The 17942-nt window shown below is 33.0% G+C and overlaps 1 protein-coding gene across 2 annotated transcripts in view; it reads right to left on the bottom strand.

The window, feature by feature from the left end:
- The window catches only part of LOC134687051 (pre-mRNA-processing factor 17-like), a 39164-nt gene that overhangs the window by 6775 nt on the left and 14447 nt on the right, over positions 1 to 17942 (bottom strand). Inside the window, exons 13-14 of one of the 2 annotated variants that reach the window (XM_063547010.1) lie at positions 17515 to 17558; positions 16390 to 16851 (exon numbers count right to left, since the gene is read on the bottom strand). In XM_063547010.1, coding sequence (XP_063403080.1) covers positions 16674 to 16851; positions 17515 to 17558 — 222 coding nt within the window. In that variant the 3' untranslated portion in view covers positions 16390 to 16673. Of the gene's footprint in view, positions 1 to 16389; positions 16852 to 17514; positions 17559 to 17942 lie in introns of those variants that run through there. The other variant, XM_063547011.1, reaches the window with a different exon arrangement.

The raw sequence follows: 17942 nt of genomic DNA, 5'->3' as shown, positions 1-17942 counted from the left end.
TATAATGAGGTCATGCATCTAAATCAAATAATGACAACATTGAAAGTCAATGCTTTGTCTTCTAAAGAAAAATATGAATTAGAGTCTAAAAAATCGGGTATCATGTTAATTAGCCTTCCAATGCAACCACCTGGCATCACACTTAATGAGGTAAAACATCTGTGTTTAGTAAGGATGTTCAATAAGATAATTAAATATAGATATATAATATAGAAATTTAGAAACACACAGAGATCCAGATCACTTTGCATTGTTGACAGTTACTTTTGGCAACAGACCGAGTGGAGCTATTTCGACGCATGCAATACATCAAACAGCAAAAATGTATCAACACATCTAACCAGATGCTTCAAACATGGTGATACGAAACAGTTATGTAGATGATATATTACAGTCAGTTGAAAGTATAGATGATGCTCGTTTGATAACCCAGCAGACCGAGAAAATGCTGGCATGTGGAGGTTTTTCGCATTAAACATTGGATTATATCTGGAAATGAAAAATCTGGTAGTAATCTACAATCCCAAGTTAGTGGTGAATCCGTGGAGGTTGATTTAGATGAATTTGCACATGAGAAAATTCTCGGAATGAGGTGGGATCCAAAACAAGACTTGTTCGATTTCAAGGTGAAGATTACTTTTTCTCCTAAGTACAAGAATGTTCGGAAAGGAGAAAATATAACGAAGTCACAGATTGAAAGTAGTGTACCTACGTCATTAACTCCTCGAATGGTCCTCAGCCAAGTTGCTAGTGCATATGATCCATTATGACTTGCTACTCCGTATACTTTAGCAGCTAAGGTTCTCATGCGAAAGCTATGCATAGAAAACAATACGAATGACAAGACTCTACTCAATTCTCATTGGGATTATGCCATGTCACCAGAATCACGATTAGAATGGATGGATTTTTTCAAAGAGCTTTTCGACATAGAACAGTTGAAATTTCACAGATGTTTAAAGCCCAATAATGCTGTATGGGATCCTATGCTAGTCATATTACCAGATGGAAATAAATTAGCTTATATGGAACATGTGCATATGTCAAATGGGGAACAGCACACGCGGGATTTGAATCATGATTAGTGAAAGCAAAGAACCGTATAGCACCAACTAAACAGATGTTTGTTCCTAGACTGGAATTATGTGGAGCTGTATTGGCAGCTAGAATTAGACAAAAGTTAGTCGAGGAGATGGATTATAAATTTAGTTGTGTTATACACATAGTCGATTCAATGATTGTTAGGGCACAAATTCAACTAGAGAGTTATGGATTCGGCACATTTGTTGCTACAAGGGTAGCAGAAATTCAAAATAAGACTGAACCGTCCGATTGGTGGTGGGCGCCAAGTGAATTCAATGCAGCGGACCTCGCAACAAGGATTACATCACCTAATGCTTTGGTTAAGAACTCAATATGGAAAAATGGACCTCAATTTTTGAATGATCCAATAGACCAGTGGCCTTTAAGGCAAGATTGTAATTAAGGTAATCACGAGTTACCCGACACAATAGGTATTGTTATGTCATCTGACATCAAGAAAATGAATGATACAATGTCTAGTTTAAATTTCGAAGATGTTAAACTGGAAAACATTTCCTCATATTCAAAACTTTTGCGAGTAACATGCATACTGAAGCCAATCGTCACTACGAAATCATTCAAAGGTGCTTCAATGGGTATAACTGCCGAAAGTCTAAATGCTGCAGAACTTGAATGGATAAGATATTTACAAAGAGACAGTTCTGATGATTGGACAAAAACATTTCGAAGACTATCTCCAGAAAAGAATGAGGCGGGTATAGTTGTTGTTGGTAAACGATTAACCGATTAGCTGAAAGCCACTTGGAACAGAACTGATGTAATGCTGTTACCTTATAAAGGGCATTACGTGTGCTTATACTTAAAGTCAGTCCATGATCAGGATCACGCAGGAGTAGATGTAACATTGGCTAAAGAGAGAAGCAAATTCTGGATACCAAAGGTGCGCAAATACATTTCTATGATAAGGAAAAAGTGCATTATTTGTCGAAGACGAGAAAACAAATGTATTGGACAACAAATGGGACCATTACCATTGGAACGACTTCAACCGTCACTAGCGTTTTCGTACTGTTCAGTAGACCTATTCTGACCTCTGACAATTAAGGATACCGTTAAGGGGCGCACTCATGGAAAAGCTTATGGAGTGTTGCATTAAGAATATACTTTTATCACTTTATCCATTTTGAAACACAAAACGCATGTAAAGTTATTCACGGAAACTTTGAGCGGAAACTATGAGTAGTCCTTGCGCACGCAAAAATCATAATAAGCATACCCTGTGTCTTATTCTTCATGTAGCAATACATGTTGTTTACCTTTAGCTGTACTTTCTTTTTGTCTATTTTTTTTAAAGTTGAGCTACTGTTTAAAGGGGCCAACATGTAGGATATATTTTAATGTAAAGAAGTTTATTCACAAAACAATTTGCATACTTGAGGAAAATAAATCTTTGCTTGCTTTTTCTTTTGTTTTACCTTTTTCGGCGTGTTAAACAATGTTTTAAGTAAGATATAAGCCTCTAAAAGTCCATTCTGTAAAATATTGAACAGAATGGACTGTTATCGGCTTATATCCCTTACATAAAAGCTCATCAAATGTAATTCTAAATCATGTTTAGCTCCCTGTTCGATGCCGATGGTGCTTTTATAAGAAGAGATACGATGTCAATTATTGAAAGAGCTAAAACGGCTTCAAACACCATTTCACAGTATTCCCTTTGTTTACACCCTAGACTACTGCTTTATATGTCCTTATAGTAGTTTTAATTTAAACACATTATTTTGATCTTCAAATCAAGTTATGTTTTCTAAATAGTAAAATCACAAAAATACTGATTTCCGAAGAAAATTCAAAACGGAAAGTTCTTATCGGATGGCAAAATCAAAAGTTTTAACACATCAAACATTGTATGTGCCTGTCCCAATTCAGAAGCCTGTAATTCAGTGGTTGTCGTTTGTTTATGCGTTATATATTTATTTTTCGCTCATTTTATTTTTTATATATAAATAAGGCCGTTAGTTTTCTGGTTTGAATTGTTTTACATTTTTGGGGCCTTTTATAGCTGACTATGCGGTATGAGTTTGCTCATTGTTGAAGGCCGTACGGTGACCTATAGTTGTTAATGTCTGTCTCATTTTGGTCTCTTGTGGACAGTTGTCTCATTGGCAATCATACCATATCTTCTTTTTTATACAAACGAATGGATATCAACTGACATATTCCTGACTTTGTACAGGCATTTACTTGTGTTAAAAATAGTGTATTAAACCTGGTTTCATAGTAAGCTAAGCCCCTTACTTGTATAACAGTAGCATTTTATTGACAACGATGTGTGGACAAAACAATCAGACATAATACGGTGACCTGTAGTTGATTATTTCTGTGTCCTGTTGGTCTCTTGTGGAGAGTTGTCTCATTGGCAGTCATACCACATCTTCTTTTTTATATAGTATGTACAAATGTCAAAAAAGGGATACAGTAGTAAAATTTTGTCATAATTGAAATCACTATTAAAAAACCCAAATCTAAACAAAAGTTAGTATTAAACACCATATTCCAAACTAAAAGACAAATTGAAAGAGTTAGTATTGCTTTGTTTCATAAAAAAGAATGGCCAACGTAGAACAAGTATCTTGTCTTAGGGAGGGATAAATCCTACTTTGTAAAGGATCACTCTGATTCAAACAAAAAAAATCTTTGAAACTGACATTATCAAGATGCTTGATTTCTTGATCGATAACATATTTTTTACGTTTAGGGGACGTGTTTTTCAACAGACTGTCGACATTCCAATGGGAACCAATTGTGCACCTCGTCTTGCTGACTTGTTTCTTTATTGTCATGAGGCTGCCTTCACACAGGAACTTCATAGGAAGAAATATAAGAAGTTATCAATATCCTTTAACTTTACTTTCCGATATATAGATGATGTTCTCTCACTAAATACTACAAAATTTGGTGACTATGTTGAACGCATCTATCCAATCGAACTAGAGATAAAGAATACAACAGATACAGTTAATATAGAAATTGACAATGAGGGTCGGTCGAAAACAAAACTGCACGGCAAAAGGGATGATTTCAACTTTCTAATTGTGAACTTTCCATTTTTAAGTAGCAACATTCCAGCAGCACCTGCATACGAGGTATATATCTCCAAATTGATAAAACATTCCCGTGCTTGTATTTCCTATCATTATTTTCTTGATAGATGGTTGCTGCATACAAGGAAGCTATTTAACCAAGAGTTCCAAATGGTGAAGTTGAAATTCGTAAATTTTACGGACGCCATCACGAGTTGGTTTAACGTTATGGAATTACCGTTTCACAGATGATATCGGATATTTTCATTACGTCGTAACTACAATCTCCTTCCCTTTCATGATCGTGACCTACCGAGTTAGACTATTTACCGGATTTGTCATCACATTAGCAACACGACGGGTGCCACATGTGGAGCAAGATCTGCTTACCCTTCCGGAGCACCTGAGATCATCTCTAGTTTTTGGTGGGGTTCTTGTTGCTTATTCTTTAGTGGTATATATTGTGTCATGTGTACTATTGTTTGTCTGTTTGTCTTTTTCATTCTTAGCCATGGCGTTGTCAGTTTATTATCGATTTATTAGTTTGACTCTGGTATTTCGTCCCTCTTTTACAAGCTTAATTTTGCAAAAGTGCTAAAGAAATCAGGTTAGTTGTAGAATAACAATCTATCATAGTATTTGGTGAATTGACTGACATAGTGGTATCATAAAATAAGTTATATACGTTTCTTTGTATTGCTCACTTTTGTTAAATGTATATAAATAATATTTTCCAAAAGAACTGTGCATGAACTTATCTTTAAAGAAATTGATGTTTCCTAATTTCTAGGATTTTATTTTATATATTCAAAGATTGTTTACTGTTATAAATTGCGACTTTTTGTACCATTTACATTACTTAACAGAAATTGTAAATGTTATAAGTCAGTCTTTTCAAGCCGGACCAAATACAATGAAAGTTTCAGCTATGTACTGGCTTCCGAAGCTGTTTGAAACACCTTACATATGTATATAGATTTGTTTTGTACCCAAGCCATTTTCCCACTATTAAACTGTCTATTCTACTTACTAGCAAACTTAATACAATAAAAAAAAACTAGGAATAAATTTAACCTTTGAAAATAATAGAATAAATTACTTTTAGAATGTAAAAAAAAAGTCGGAAGTACTTAATAAATTGCATGCTTATACCCTGGTGATTTTGAATCTGTTCAAAGATCAAAGTTTTTATTTTTCTATCCTATATACAACGTTGCCTCATAATCTTATTAAGAACAAATCCACACACCTAATCAAATGGGCATTGAAGTAGGCATAATGAGAACATATATGTGCAAACTCTTTTAGGTAAATTTTTAGTAAAGGACTTTGTCAATTGGACCTGCATTAATACTACAACTGCCCTTGAAGTTTTATTAGCAAACATTGTTGTTCGCTATGGAGATTCCGCATATCGGCAAGTTATCGGAATTCCAATGGGGACTAACTGTGCACCACTTATTGCGGACCTTTTTTCGTAATTTTATAAGTTACACTGTATGACTATAATCAGCAAAGACCATTCGAAACAACAACTGATACAAAAATTTAAAAACACTTTTAGATATTTGGATGATATGTCGGCTCTCAATGGTTAATTCTCAAGAAATTTATTCTGCTGAAATTATTTTAAATAAAGCTAATACTAACAATGAACACTGTCTTTTCCCGGATCTTGATATCTATATATTTAACGGGATAATTAATAAAGGTGATGATTTTTCATTTCCTATAGTTGATTATCCATTTTTGGAAGGTGACGTTTCCTTGTCACCATCGTATGGTGTTTATGTCCCAACTGTTTTGATTCGCTCATGTATGTGACAACGTATTCGATATCAAAGAAAGAACTCTCGCTATTACTGAAACAAATAATAACACCAGAGTTTTCGATATCACAAACTAGTCAAAACATTTACTTAACTTTATCATCGGTGTAAGGACACAATTCGTAAATATAAATCAACATCCAGAAATCTTATACGTTTCGGTATTTCACATCAAATCTTTTATTTTAATATTTTATACAAAGCACACAGATATAGGTTAAAGACAAAGGGAAAATCTTAGTTCCTGAATTTTTTACATGCCTTTTTGCGATACATTGTTATCTATCGGAAATCAAAGTTATGGAACATGCTTTTTCCATAAAATAGTTATCAAAGATACCAGGATTATAATTTAGTACGCCAGACGCGCGTTTCGTCTACATAACACTCATCAGTGACGCTCAAATCAAAATATTTATAAAGCCAAACAAGTACAAAGTTGAAGAGCATTGAGGATCCAAAATTCCAACAGTTGTGTCAAATACGGCTTAGGTAATTTATGCCTGGGATAAGAAAATCCTTAGTTTTTCGAAAAATTCAAAGTTTTGTTAACAGGAAATTTATAAAAATGACCACATTATTGATATTCATGTCAACACCGAAATGTTGACTACTGGGCTGGTGATACCCTCGGGTACGGAACGTCCACCAGCAGTGGTATCGACCCAGTGGTGTAAATAGTTATCAAAGATACCAGGATTATAATTTAGTACGCCAGACGCGCGTTTCGTCTACATAAGACTCATCAGTGACGCTCATATCAAAATATTCACAAAGCCAAACAAATACAAAGTTGGAGAGCATTGAGGATCCAAAATTCAAAAAAGTTGTGCCAAATACGGCTAAGGTAATCTATGCCTGGGATAAGAAAATCCTTAGTTTATTCGAAAAATTCAAAGTTTTGTTAACAGGAAATTTATAAAAATGACTACATTATTGATATTCATGTCAACACCGAAATGTTGACTACTGGGCTGGTGATACCCTCGGGGACGGAGACTTTTTAACGATCTACCAGTGTGTAGATTTTTTGATTTTTTTCCAAACTGTGTATGGCTACCTCAAGTTTGAACATCGAAGTTTATATGTTCCAAGATATCAATTTCATGCTGCCAAACTAAACTCAATTTTAGATAAAGAATAGTATTTCCCCTGGATGCATTATGTATATGTGCGAACCAATGCTGATAGTTCTTAGATGTAAATCACTGTTTAATTATACTCTTTAACCAATCATTATTTAAAGCTAATGTTTCGTTCCATTCAAAACTAAGTCCTATCTAAAAAAAAAAAAAAAAAGATTTTACATATTGAGTCCATTTGAAGTTGGTAGGATCATTATTTCAAAGGTAATTGAATCATATGCCTAAGAAAGATCTATTACGGTTTGCTCTCTGCTTAAAAAGTTCTATAACAGGATGATGCCATCCTATTTTATTTTAGAGATATTCAAAGGAACTCGACCATGTTTTCCATAAACCATAATCATTGTTGTACTATTCCGCAGACCGAGAATATTAATCGGAACCGTAGAGGCCTTTATTCATCCTTTTGTTTTAATTCAGCCATGTTCACTCCAACCCCCTCCCCTCCAAACTTTTTTTATGAATATACAAAAATAGGTGAGATTACAGAACCGAAAAGTTGTTACTGGTCTTTCTGTAGAGAGCAAACAAATAGGTCTATACTGATATTTAGTGGGGAAACCTCAAATATTTTTTTCATTAATTTGAATATAATTATGCCTTTCCGACGCCATTATATTTCATGTAAATAACAATTAATTTCCTTGTTTGTTCAAGAGTCGTTTCCTGTTGTTGCTAATTACCTGGTGACACAAAATATATGAAACGAAATAGGAATTACTGAATTATGTTTATGCTAAGTAACATGCAAACTATATTGATCTATTTCATTGTGTATCAACTTGCAGGTATGTGAATTTTTACCTTTGCTTCCTACAGAATATAATACTGATATCATTTGAGAGAAATAGGTAGGTCCAATTTCTCCAGAATTCAATTTAGTTTCTAGAATTTCAAGAATTCGTTTAATTCTTTCTAAAGTTTCATTAATCAGTGGCGGGTCCAGGGTTTTTGAAAGATTAAAGAAATATCATATCGCTTTTTATATTGTCAAGCAGAGCGATGTAAACACAATTTTGGACGATTTTATGCTCGAGATAATAAATGTTTCCATCAAAGAGGACGGAAACCCTCTATTTCCCACTAAATCAGTCACTGTTGATTGAGATATGTTAATGAGTACTTTAAGGTTTTAATAAAAGTTTGGCCTAATTCCGAACATGTAATCAAATTAAATATGTTAAACCTCGCGGCATTCTGTAAACGGTGCATAATGTAATTCAGAAGTCGTCGTTGGTGATAATTTGCAATATTTTCTCTTTATTTTTGTTTTACGGTTTTCTCGTTGTGTGAAGCTTACTCTTTGTTCTTTGATGAAGGCCTTACGATTACGTATCTCTGGTGGATAGTTGTATCATTGGAAGCCCTGGATTACCATGCAAAAATTGAAATGTGAGCAAACTTGTCTAACGAACACAAGTTTCTATTGTTTCCACATGAGTAACTATCTTGGGCGTTCGAGTTTCTACAAAGCAATCATGATACAATTCCAATTAGATTTGTATTGATCAGGTACATTTTAAAGTTGTAAATTGGGACAGAATAAAAGGAGAAACACTACTCGATCAAAGCTCACTTTGTCAACGTATCTTACTAACAGTGATTCTTATATCTATATATTTGTTATATAAAGTTTTGATGCTTATAAAATACATTTAGTTGATTTTAGTAAAAGCTGTAAAAGCATCTCACGAATTCTTAATAGAGTTTTATGCGACTTTCATACAAGTGAGAGGTTTAACTAGGTTTAATCCACCATTTTGTACGTCGGAAAATGCCTATACCAACTCAGATATATAAAAGTTCTTATCCATTCGTTTGATGTGTTTCAGGTTTTGATTTTGCCATCTGATTAGGGACTTTCCGTTTTGAATTTTCCTCGTCGTTCGGTATTTTTGTGATTTTTCTTTTTATACATAGTAAATCTTTGTTTAACACTTCATGTTATTGTTCCTCAAGTTGCAAAAAAATACTTAAAATATTGTTTTTCCTGAAGCTTCACACGGAGACCAAATATTTCAAGAGGACATGTATGCTCGTATTGGAAGAACAGTTATCCTGCCATGTGAGATCTCAAAAGGGGCCTCAACACCGAGTTGGAGGAAAGGTTTAATCGTTTTAACTCAAGGAGGTGAAATAAACAGAAATGTCCGCGCACACAGAAGACTTAAAGTTATCGTCGACGGAAAGTTATATAATCTTAAAATATACAACATTACTGATCATGATTTTGGTACTTACTGGTGTGAGACACAACAAGACAACTCGATAAGAACTGAAGGGACAAAATTAATCAATTTAGGTATTTACATAACTGAACATGATTAGGCTTGATTTTGGAATATTATTTTAATATTCCTGTTTTAAAAGTGCCATCATAGAAAGCCTTTTAAGTGGGAGGATTTTAGAATGAGGGGTATTTCATAGATTGCTGGGAAAGATCCCAATGTCAAATGTATAAGGGGATTCTTTCATGGACTGCCTTCGCTGTATTAAAGCCTTTGTGTGCTGATGCGGCGTTTAGTTGAGTGAGATAAAAAAAAAAAACACAGACGGTCGTTCTTGGGATCAAGTGAAGGGAAAGTGTCATGTTTTGTGTAATTAAAGAACCGTTTTAACATATATTCTAGGGTTTTGTTGGTCCATTGAAAGGCAAAATCATGATTTACACGTGTTTTTGCAAGTTTGTTTCTTTTAATAAGTGCTAACGTCAGATATGCTTCTTGAAGATAAAGGCAAAAGTAGTATACCAGTGTTCAAAAGTCCTAAATTGATTGAGAGAGAAAAAATGCGGGTTACACAACTAAAACAGAGGGACACACATCAACTATAACATGAACAACAAGAATACTGAAGTGAAACAAAGACAAACGTCAACATACATGAAAACGAACTATGTGATAACTATAGTTATAAATGAAAACTATTTTTCATTTATAGTCATGGCTTTAACGTAAATAATCTGGTCTTGCTGTTTGAAATCGAATGTGAGGTGATACAGATTTTGAGAACGCAACTCAGCGGAACAAAAAAAACACCATTAGAACATATATTGCCGTGATGGGATCAAAACAAGGACTCAAACCTTAAATGCAGTATATACAATAAACAAAACTTTAAACCGTCCAGAGTATGAAAAACAGTGAATAAATTTAAAAGAGACTATATTAAATCATTGATATATAATTCAATACAATATAATGCACCAACATTAGTTGTCATATTTGTAAAATATGTCTCTGATTAAACAGTTACCGTAAGAAACCACATATTATGTAAAAAAGAGTGTACACGCTGAAACTGAAAATTTTCGCCTGCTTTACTTACGACAATCGATTTTAAGTTGAAAATTTAAAGATAACGGTTTTACTATAAGTATCACATAAACCTGATATCATCAATGATTCATGACAATGAGGTCAATGTCAGAATTAATCTTGCCAGACTGACATGTACATATAATAATCATTCCATACACCAAATATAGTTGATTATAGTATAGAAGTAATTGGTCAAACCATGAAACTTGACATTGACTAATTAACCAAAAAAATGAAGCCAATGTTAGAAAAATATATACTAGACAGACATGTACACATGGTACAGTAAACAATCAAATAAACATAGTTGACATATATCGCTTATAGCATCAAAGAAAAAATCTTAACTAGGAAATATTAACATTTACCAGTGAACCATGAAAGTAATGTCAAGACCAAAGGTTATATACCGCAGACTTATATATAAACCTTACAAGTATTCCATGCACCAAATATGGTTGGCTAATTTATCATTGTATCTAAGAAACCGACTTATCATGAAAAACAAAACATTGAACTATGAGCCATGAGAATCAGGTTTAGGTTCCTTAAAACCTGACAGACAGTCATGTACACCTTATCATGTTTCCATTGACCAATGTAGTTTACTTATCGATTGTCGTATTTGAAAAACAGACCAATACCAAAACACGTTTCATTAACAAAGTAACCATAACAATGACAACAACGTCGATGAAACATACCTGACATATGAACATCTTTCTATCATTGACAGGTACACCTTGCAATCATTCCATACACCACATATTGTTGACCTACTGGTTCTCCTATCTGAGAAACGTACCTTATCAGTGAATAATAAAAAAAAAAATACATTTTCTTTTCGAAATTATTTATGTAATGTGAGTGTTTTTTTTATTTATATCATTTGTTTTTATTTATGTAAGTGAATACTACATGTATAGCTACCATGTAGCTTATGTGTTCCTATTGCGAATTATATTTGATTATTGAAATTTTTCAGACAGGCATGCTATTAGTACTTTAAGTGATTCCTCTCCGTCTGAAAGTACAGGTATGTAAAGAATATTGTAAACATACATATATAGATATGAGAAGATGTGATATGAGAGCCAATTAGACAATTTTCCGTGCAAGTCACACGTTGACCATTATAGGTCAAAGTCCGGTCTTCAACACGTAGCCTTGACTCATATCGAACAACAAGCTAAATAGGGTCATATAAATGGCTAGTGTCAATCCATTCAAACAGGAAAACCAACGGTCTAATCTATATAAAAAAACGAGAAACACTAACGAATACTATCTACAAACGACAACTACTGAACATCAGACTCGTATATTTCAAAATGAGTAATAGCAGTTTAAATAATTTGCAAATACCTTAAACAATGTTCTATTTCCTCTAATACACAGTTTAACAAGTAATTGCACATATCACATAACGATAACCTCTCATTAGATTGCTTTTTCAGGTTTCCATCATTACATTTTTCTTCAGTAACTATTCACGAAAATTCATCGATATATTGCATTTGGATTGGTTATTCAGTTAATTCTGGCATATGTCATACAGATTTGACCTAATTTAAATGCTACAATGGTCTTGCATATATGTCTATTCTTCAGGAACATACATGTTTAAGATGTCAATGATATTTGATAAATATTTGTTTTAACCACAAACTGTTTCATTAAGTAAGATTATAATCACTGTAAATTAATCATTCCAAAAATCCTGGGCTTCATGATCAGTAAATAGAATATGTTCATTAGTTTGGTTTTGAGGAGGGTGTCTGTATGTCTTTGACCCTCTATTATGCAATAGTATTTGTTTTTCAGACTCGATATATATGGTATTAAACTAATAATATAGATGTTAGGTTGAAAACATTTGTGAAATTACAATGAGTAACTGGGTCAAATAACCATTAGTAAATTACACGATATTTTAAAAGAGTGTGACACCATCTCATTCTTCAGCCCACTGTATGAATATTCTCGTATAATTACAGCTTTTTGCAACCATAGCTATAGGCTGTTCCCACGTATCGACAAACCTGAAGATCATAAACGTCATTTTTTGAAAATTAAATATATTAGCAGAGGTATTGATTTTATCAACTTATCTAGTATATTTAATGACTCTACCGTTCAAAACTTTATACCTCCCTATTTTGATAATATAGAACCACCTATAATTTCATACACATACAATAAAACCCAGCAGAAGTTTAATTTTTAATTATACGTAGGTTACATCCGACGTGAATATAGATAGTAATGCTCCCTTAACTTGAAACTGTGAATCGTCGAAGTTTAGATATGTTCCCTATGGCCATGTTATTACAGGGGACCTCAATATCGTCCAGGACAGAGAGGTTAAAAACTTTTTGAAAAAAGGACCAAAATATCGTCCTCCATCTAAAATAGATTGGAAAGGGTGTCGTCAAGTCACCAAAGATGCTCTTTCCTCATTTTGTAAAAAATGGTGTAAACGGGAAAAATCTGATAAAAAATCTCTTGATTCTTATTTAAATAAATGTATAAATGTGGTAGATACATGTAAGAGAATATCATATTTTGAAAATAATTTAGAAGTAAATAAAAGAGTACATAATACAACTATTTCCAGAATAAGAAATAAACTTCAAATACTTTCAAAGCGGTATGTGTTTGTACCGGCCGACAAAGCAGCCAGCAATGTGGTTGTGGTATGACGTAAATACTACACGACGTTCGTAAGAATGAAATTTCAAATTCATCTACATTTAAGTCCATCCGCTTCACAGTGAGTCATATAGTAAACAAGCATATCACAACCACATCAAAGCTTAAGGCTTCTTCTGAACATTTGAAGGTCCCTACTATGTATTGGCTACCTAAACTACACAAAAAAACATTTAAATATCGTTTCATCTCGGCCTCTAGTAAGTGTTCTACAACTAATCTGTCAGTGCTCTTAACTACTTCATTAACTACTATCAAAGAGCTTATCATAAATTATTGTAATAAAATATATGAACATAGTGGTATAAACCATTTTTGGAGTATAAAAAATTATGATGGTCCTTTTTATTCTGTTAATAGTTTTGATTTTTCTACTCTTTACACTACACTTCCACACTATCTTATTAAACAAAAGTTTTCCTATTTAATTAAATGGTCGTTTGGTAAAGCTGAATGTAGATATATTTGCTGCAACTCATTTAAAGCCTTCTTCTCTAATGAGAAAGGTAAATATGCTAGATATACTTACTGGAGGTGTGATGAGATGATTAAGGCTGTTAATTTTCTCCTTGATAATATTTACGTACGTTTCGGCAACAAAGTTTATCGACAGGTTGTAGGTATCCCCATGGGCACTAATTGTGCCCCTTTAATAGCAGACTTGTTTTTGTACTGTTACGAATCACAGTTTATGACTAAACTCAGTAAAGACCCATCGAAATTGCATTTAATTGATAAATTCAACAACACTTACCGTTATCTTGATGATATTTTTTCGTTAAATAATCAAGAATTTTCTCAATATACTGCTGAAATTTACCCCAAGGAACTTACTTTAAATAAATCAAATGTATTCGTTAATAATGGTCCTTTCCTGGATTTAGATATTTCGGTTTTAAACGGGAAACTACACACTAAAATTTACGACAAAAGAGACGATTTTTCGTTCCCTATTGTTAATTTTCCATTTTTAGATGGTGATGTTCCTTTGGCACCATCTTACGGTGTTTATATTTCACAACTTGTTCGCTATGCCCGTGTCTGTTGTGACGTTTTTGATTTTAACGAACGCAACCTATGTATAACTGGTAAATTATTAAACCAGGGATATCGTTACCATAAATTACTTAATACCTTTACTAAATTTTTCCATAGATATAAAGATTTGGTTTTGAAGTTTGGTTGTACCTGTAGAAAACTTATTTCAAACGGGATAGCACATCCTCATTTTTACGGAAATGTTGTTAACCGTGCTCGGAAATTTAGAAATGATCCATGTAAACTTGTTGCTCCTTTAAATAAACTTATTCTTAAAGGTTACATATTCAACTCTGTAATAAGATCATTGAATATTGTTTTTATTGGTATAAATATTGACTTTGTTATCAGTAGATTAAAAGCTAACAAAATATTACTAGTATGTTATATACATATACATTTTCATGGATCTACTATCTGTTGATACCTGTAACTTGGCATTGTACAAGGTCATGTTTTTCTCTGGCTGTTTATGACGTCTTTACACTAAATCCATTGTATGTTGGATGTGTACAGATTGATTGCTTAGTCTTAGAGGCATGATTTTTTTATTAGTTGTTAATGGCTTTGAACTAGCTGTCAGATAACTGTGAGTACTCTCAGATCTGTTCATTGTGTCTTTTTGTGTCGGGATGTATAAGTACCGGGCCACGTCCACTTTTATTTTTTGTCTATCTGATGAGTTAAGCCTTTTTCAACTGATTTTTATAGTTCGTTCTTATGTTGTACTGTTATACCACTGTCCCAGGTTAGGGGGGGGGGGGGATCCCGCTCACATGTTTTACCCCGCCACATTATTTATGTATGTGCCTGTCCCAAGTCAGGAGCCTGTAATTCAGTGGTCGTTTGTTTATGTGTTACATATTTGTTTTTCGTTCATTTTTTTACATTAATAAGGCCTTTAGTTTTCTCGTTTGAATTGTTTTACATTGTCTTATCGGGGCCTTTTACAGCTGACTATATGCGGTATGGGATTTGCTCATTGTTGAAGGCCGTATGGTGACCTATAATTGTTAATGTTGGTGTCATTTTGGTCTTTTGTGGATAGTTGTCTCATTGGAAATCATACCACATCTTCTTTTCTATACATACCGTTTTGTTTGAAAACTTTCACTTGACCTTGACCTCAATTGCATGGTAAGTTGTCTTGAAGATTTAATTATTTTTAAGATTGATGTAGGTGAGAAACTTATTTAGTTGACTTTTGTTTTCGTTTCGTTTGAAGATTTACTGTAAAACGAAATAAGTGGGTAAATAATCATTTTGGTTTTAAATACAGGAATTCAGTTTGGTCAAAGCTTCTACTACAGTATTTCTGCAACAGGAATTGCGGTTATATGTCTGTCTATTGGATGCATTTATTTCATTAATAAATGTAGAAAAACAACTTCGAAGAGAAACAATCCAAGTTCAGATGACAATGAGGATCAGCTGGGTGCCCTGAATAGCAGTGGTACAAATAATGCAACAGTAAATGAAGAAGATGTTAGAAAAAATGAGCGTGAATCACCACACTATGAAATGATTAACGAGACTGCATTCATAGAAATGTCAAATTTTAACTCACACAAACATCCAAACCAATACATGCCTTTAATAGCTAGTGAAATGGAAGGTTTAAACAGTTACAGTACCCCAACAACATTGCAATAACCCACACAAGAATCAAAGTGATTAAAATCATTAGTGTAAAGATTGATAGAGAAGTGTACAAAATTTCATATCATATTTATGTCTCTTCCGTGTAGATACAGTGGTGTAAACAAAAGAACTTTCTAATTTGCCATCTTGCAATTCTAGTAAATGTAATATTTTTTTTATAAATTCAAACTATAGTTGAAAAACAGTAGTTGGTGTACTCATGCCATTGCTTAGGACCTATCATTAATTCTTGGACATCAGTTTAACCATGTCAAAATTCCTCCAAGATGGTGAAGCTAATACATACATACAGATCAAGTATACCTTGATGTTTTTTTAATACATCAAACTACCATAATGGTTAGAGGCAAAATTAATTTATACAGATGCTTTCAGATAAAAACTTTGACATAAACCCAAGTCAGTTGATGAAAAACATGTATTGGGTTAAAGAGAATTTAGTAAGGTTATGGGATAGCTAAATTCAAGTTTTATGTTAGACTTCTGTTTGCTTGACATCCATTTGTAAATATTACTCTTTCCCATTTAAACAACAAAAATGTATATGAATAAGAAACATGTAAAGATTATTTTATTTAAAATTGCAGCAATGATAGCACATTAAAATGAATGACATATGTTACATGATCTGTGATGATTTCAAAAAATTATATAACATTCAGCATCAAAATTGATTTGTAATACATTTAGCTACTCCTAAACCAGAACACTTTGTGGATCTGATCACTGGTTAATTGTACTCTTGATTTTTGGACATCAATCTTGGATACATTTTGTCTTCCACTCAAATTTTATAAGGCATTGATTTTCCTGATTTGACATTTCAATATTTCATCCATCTCAGTCCCAGTATTTTATAACACCATCCCATCCGCAGGATGCCACTTTTGATGTCTCATGAGGATGCCACAACACAGTGGAGCACACATCATCATGAGCTTTGAATTTTGTATAAAGTTTTGTTGTTTTCCAGTCCCATACATAAAGTTTTCCATCAGCATCTCCTGATATCACATAACTGAAATAAAAGTAAAATAATTAATACATTTGTAGCATTCAACTTTATACAATAGGATCTACCCCTTAAACTGACATTATCGCAAATCTTTGTTTCACATCTAATTTTCATTGTATTATTTTTGTTAATATCTATTTTCCTGACTTCGAGACAACACAAATGCTGTTCCTTTGCTTTGGTTTTGTAAAGTGCATGAAGTGGTCATTTTCATGATTATTAGAGATCTAGAGTATGTGTATCAAATGCCTGAAATTGTACAGGAAAATACATGTTTATTCCATTCATATCTTGTTCATATTTGGGCCAATTTAAGTTGAACATATAGAACCAATATTTGTCTTTTGATCAAGACTTATGATGACTCTAACAATTTTTTTTTTTTTTAATGTTTTATTGGGTTTCTGCTGTTTCTATTGTGTTGACTTACAAGCCACATCTGCTTTTTTATATGTTGATAAAAATAATATTCCTCTTTTCCCTGTTATGTTTAAAATACAAAATATTAAGGGTTTTTTGTTAATTTTTGTAAAGACAAAGTATTTTTTTTTTATCTGAAATGACCAACCAATGAAAAAAAACCACCAATAAATAATTAGCTATAATGATCATTTCTTAATCATTTCACTCTTGCAGCATGTTCAAATATTTTATATTAATTCATACCTCATATCTGGAGAAAAATCTGGTTGACAAGCATAACCTGCTACCTGTAAAGACACATAACATAATTAATTAACAAACTTTTGATACAGAGATATATCTTATCTGTATGTTATTTGGATAGTAAAATGCAAATGTTGTAATTAAAATTGCAAAACTTTAACATGTAACTATGCAAATCATACAAAGTCAATGAATATAAAAATAAGAAGATGTGGTATCATTGCCATTGAGACAACTATCCACCAGAGACTAAATGACTAAAGGTGCAGGGCCAAACAATCTCTATGGAAATGAAATATTCCAAATACCATTGTTTTTTCTGACATCGGACTCTGACTTCTTGTAAATTGAGTTTCACTGTCCGCATTGTGTGTCTATGTTTTTTTCTATATTGGCTAGAGGTATGGGGGAGAGTTGAAATCTCTTAA

The sequence above is a fragment of the Mytilus trossulus genome, chromosome 10 (assembly GCF_036588685.1).
Source record: "Mytilus trossulus isolate FHL-02 chromosome 10, PNRI_Mtr1.1.1.hap1, whole genome shotgun sequence".
Classification (NCBI taxonomy): domain Eukaryota; kingdom Metazoa; phylum Mollusca; class Bivalvia; order Mytilida; family Mytilidae; genus Mytilus; species Mytilus trossulus.
Note: the sequence above shows the minus strand (reverse complement) of the source record. Positions and strands in the feature narration are given on the sequence as shown.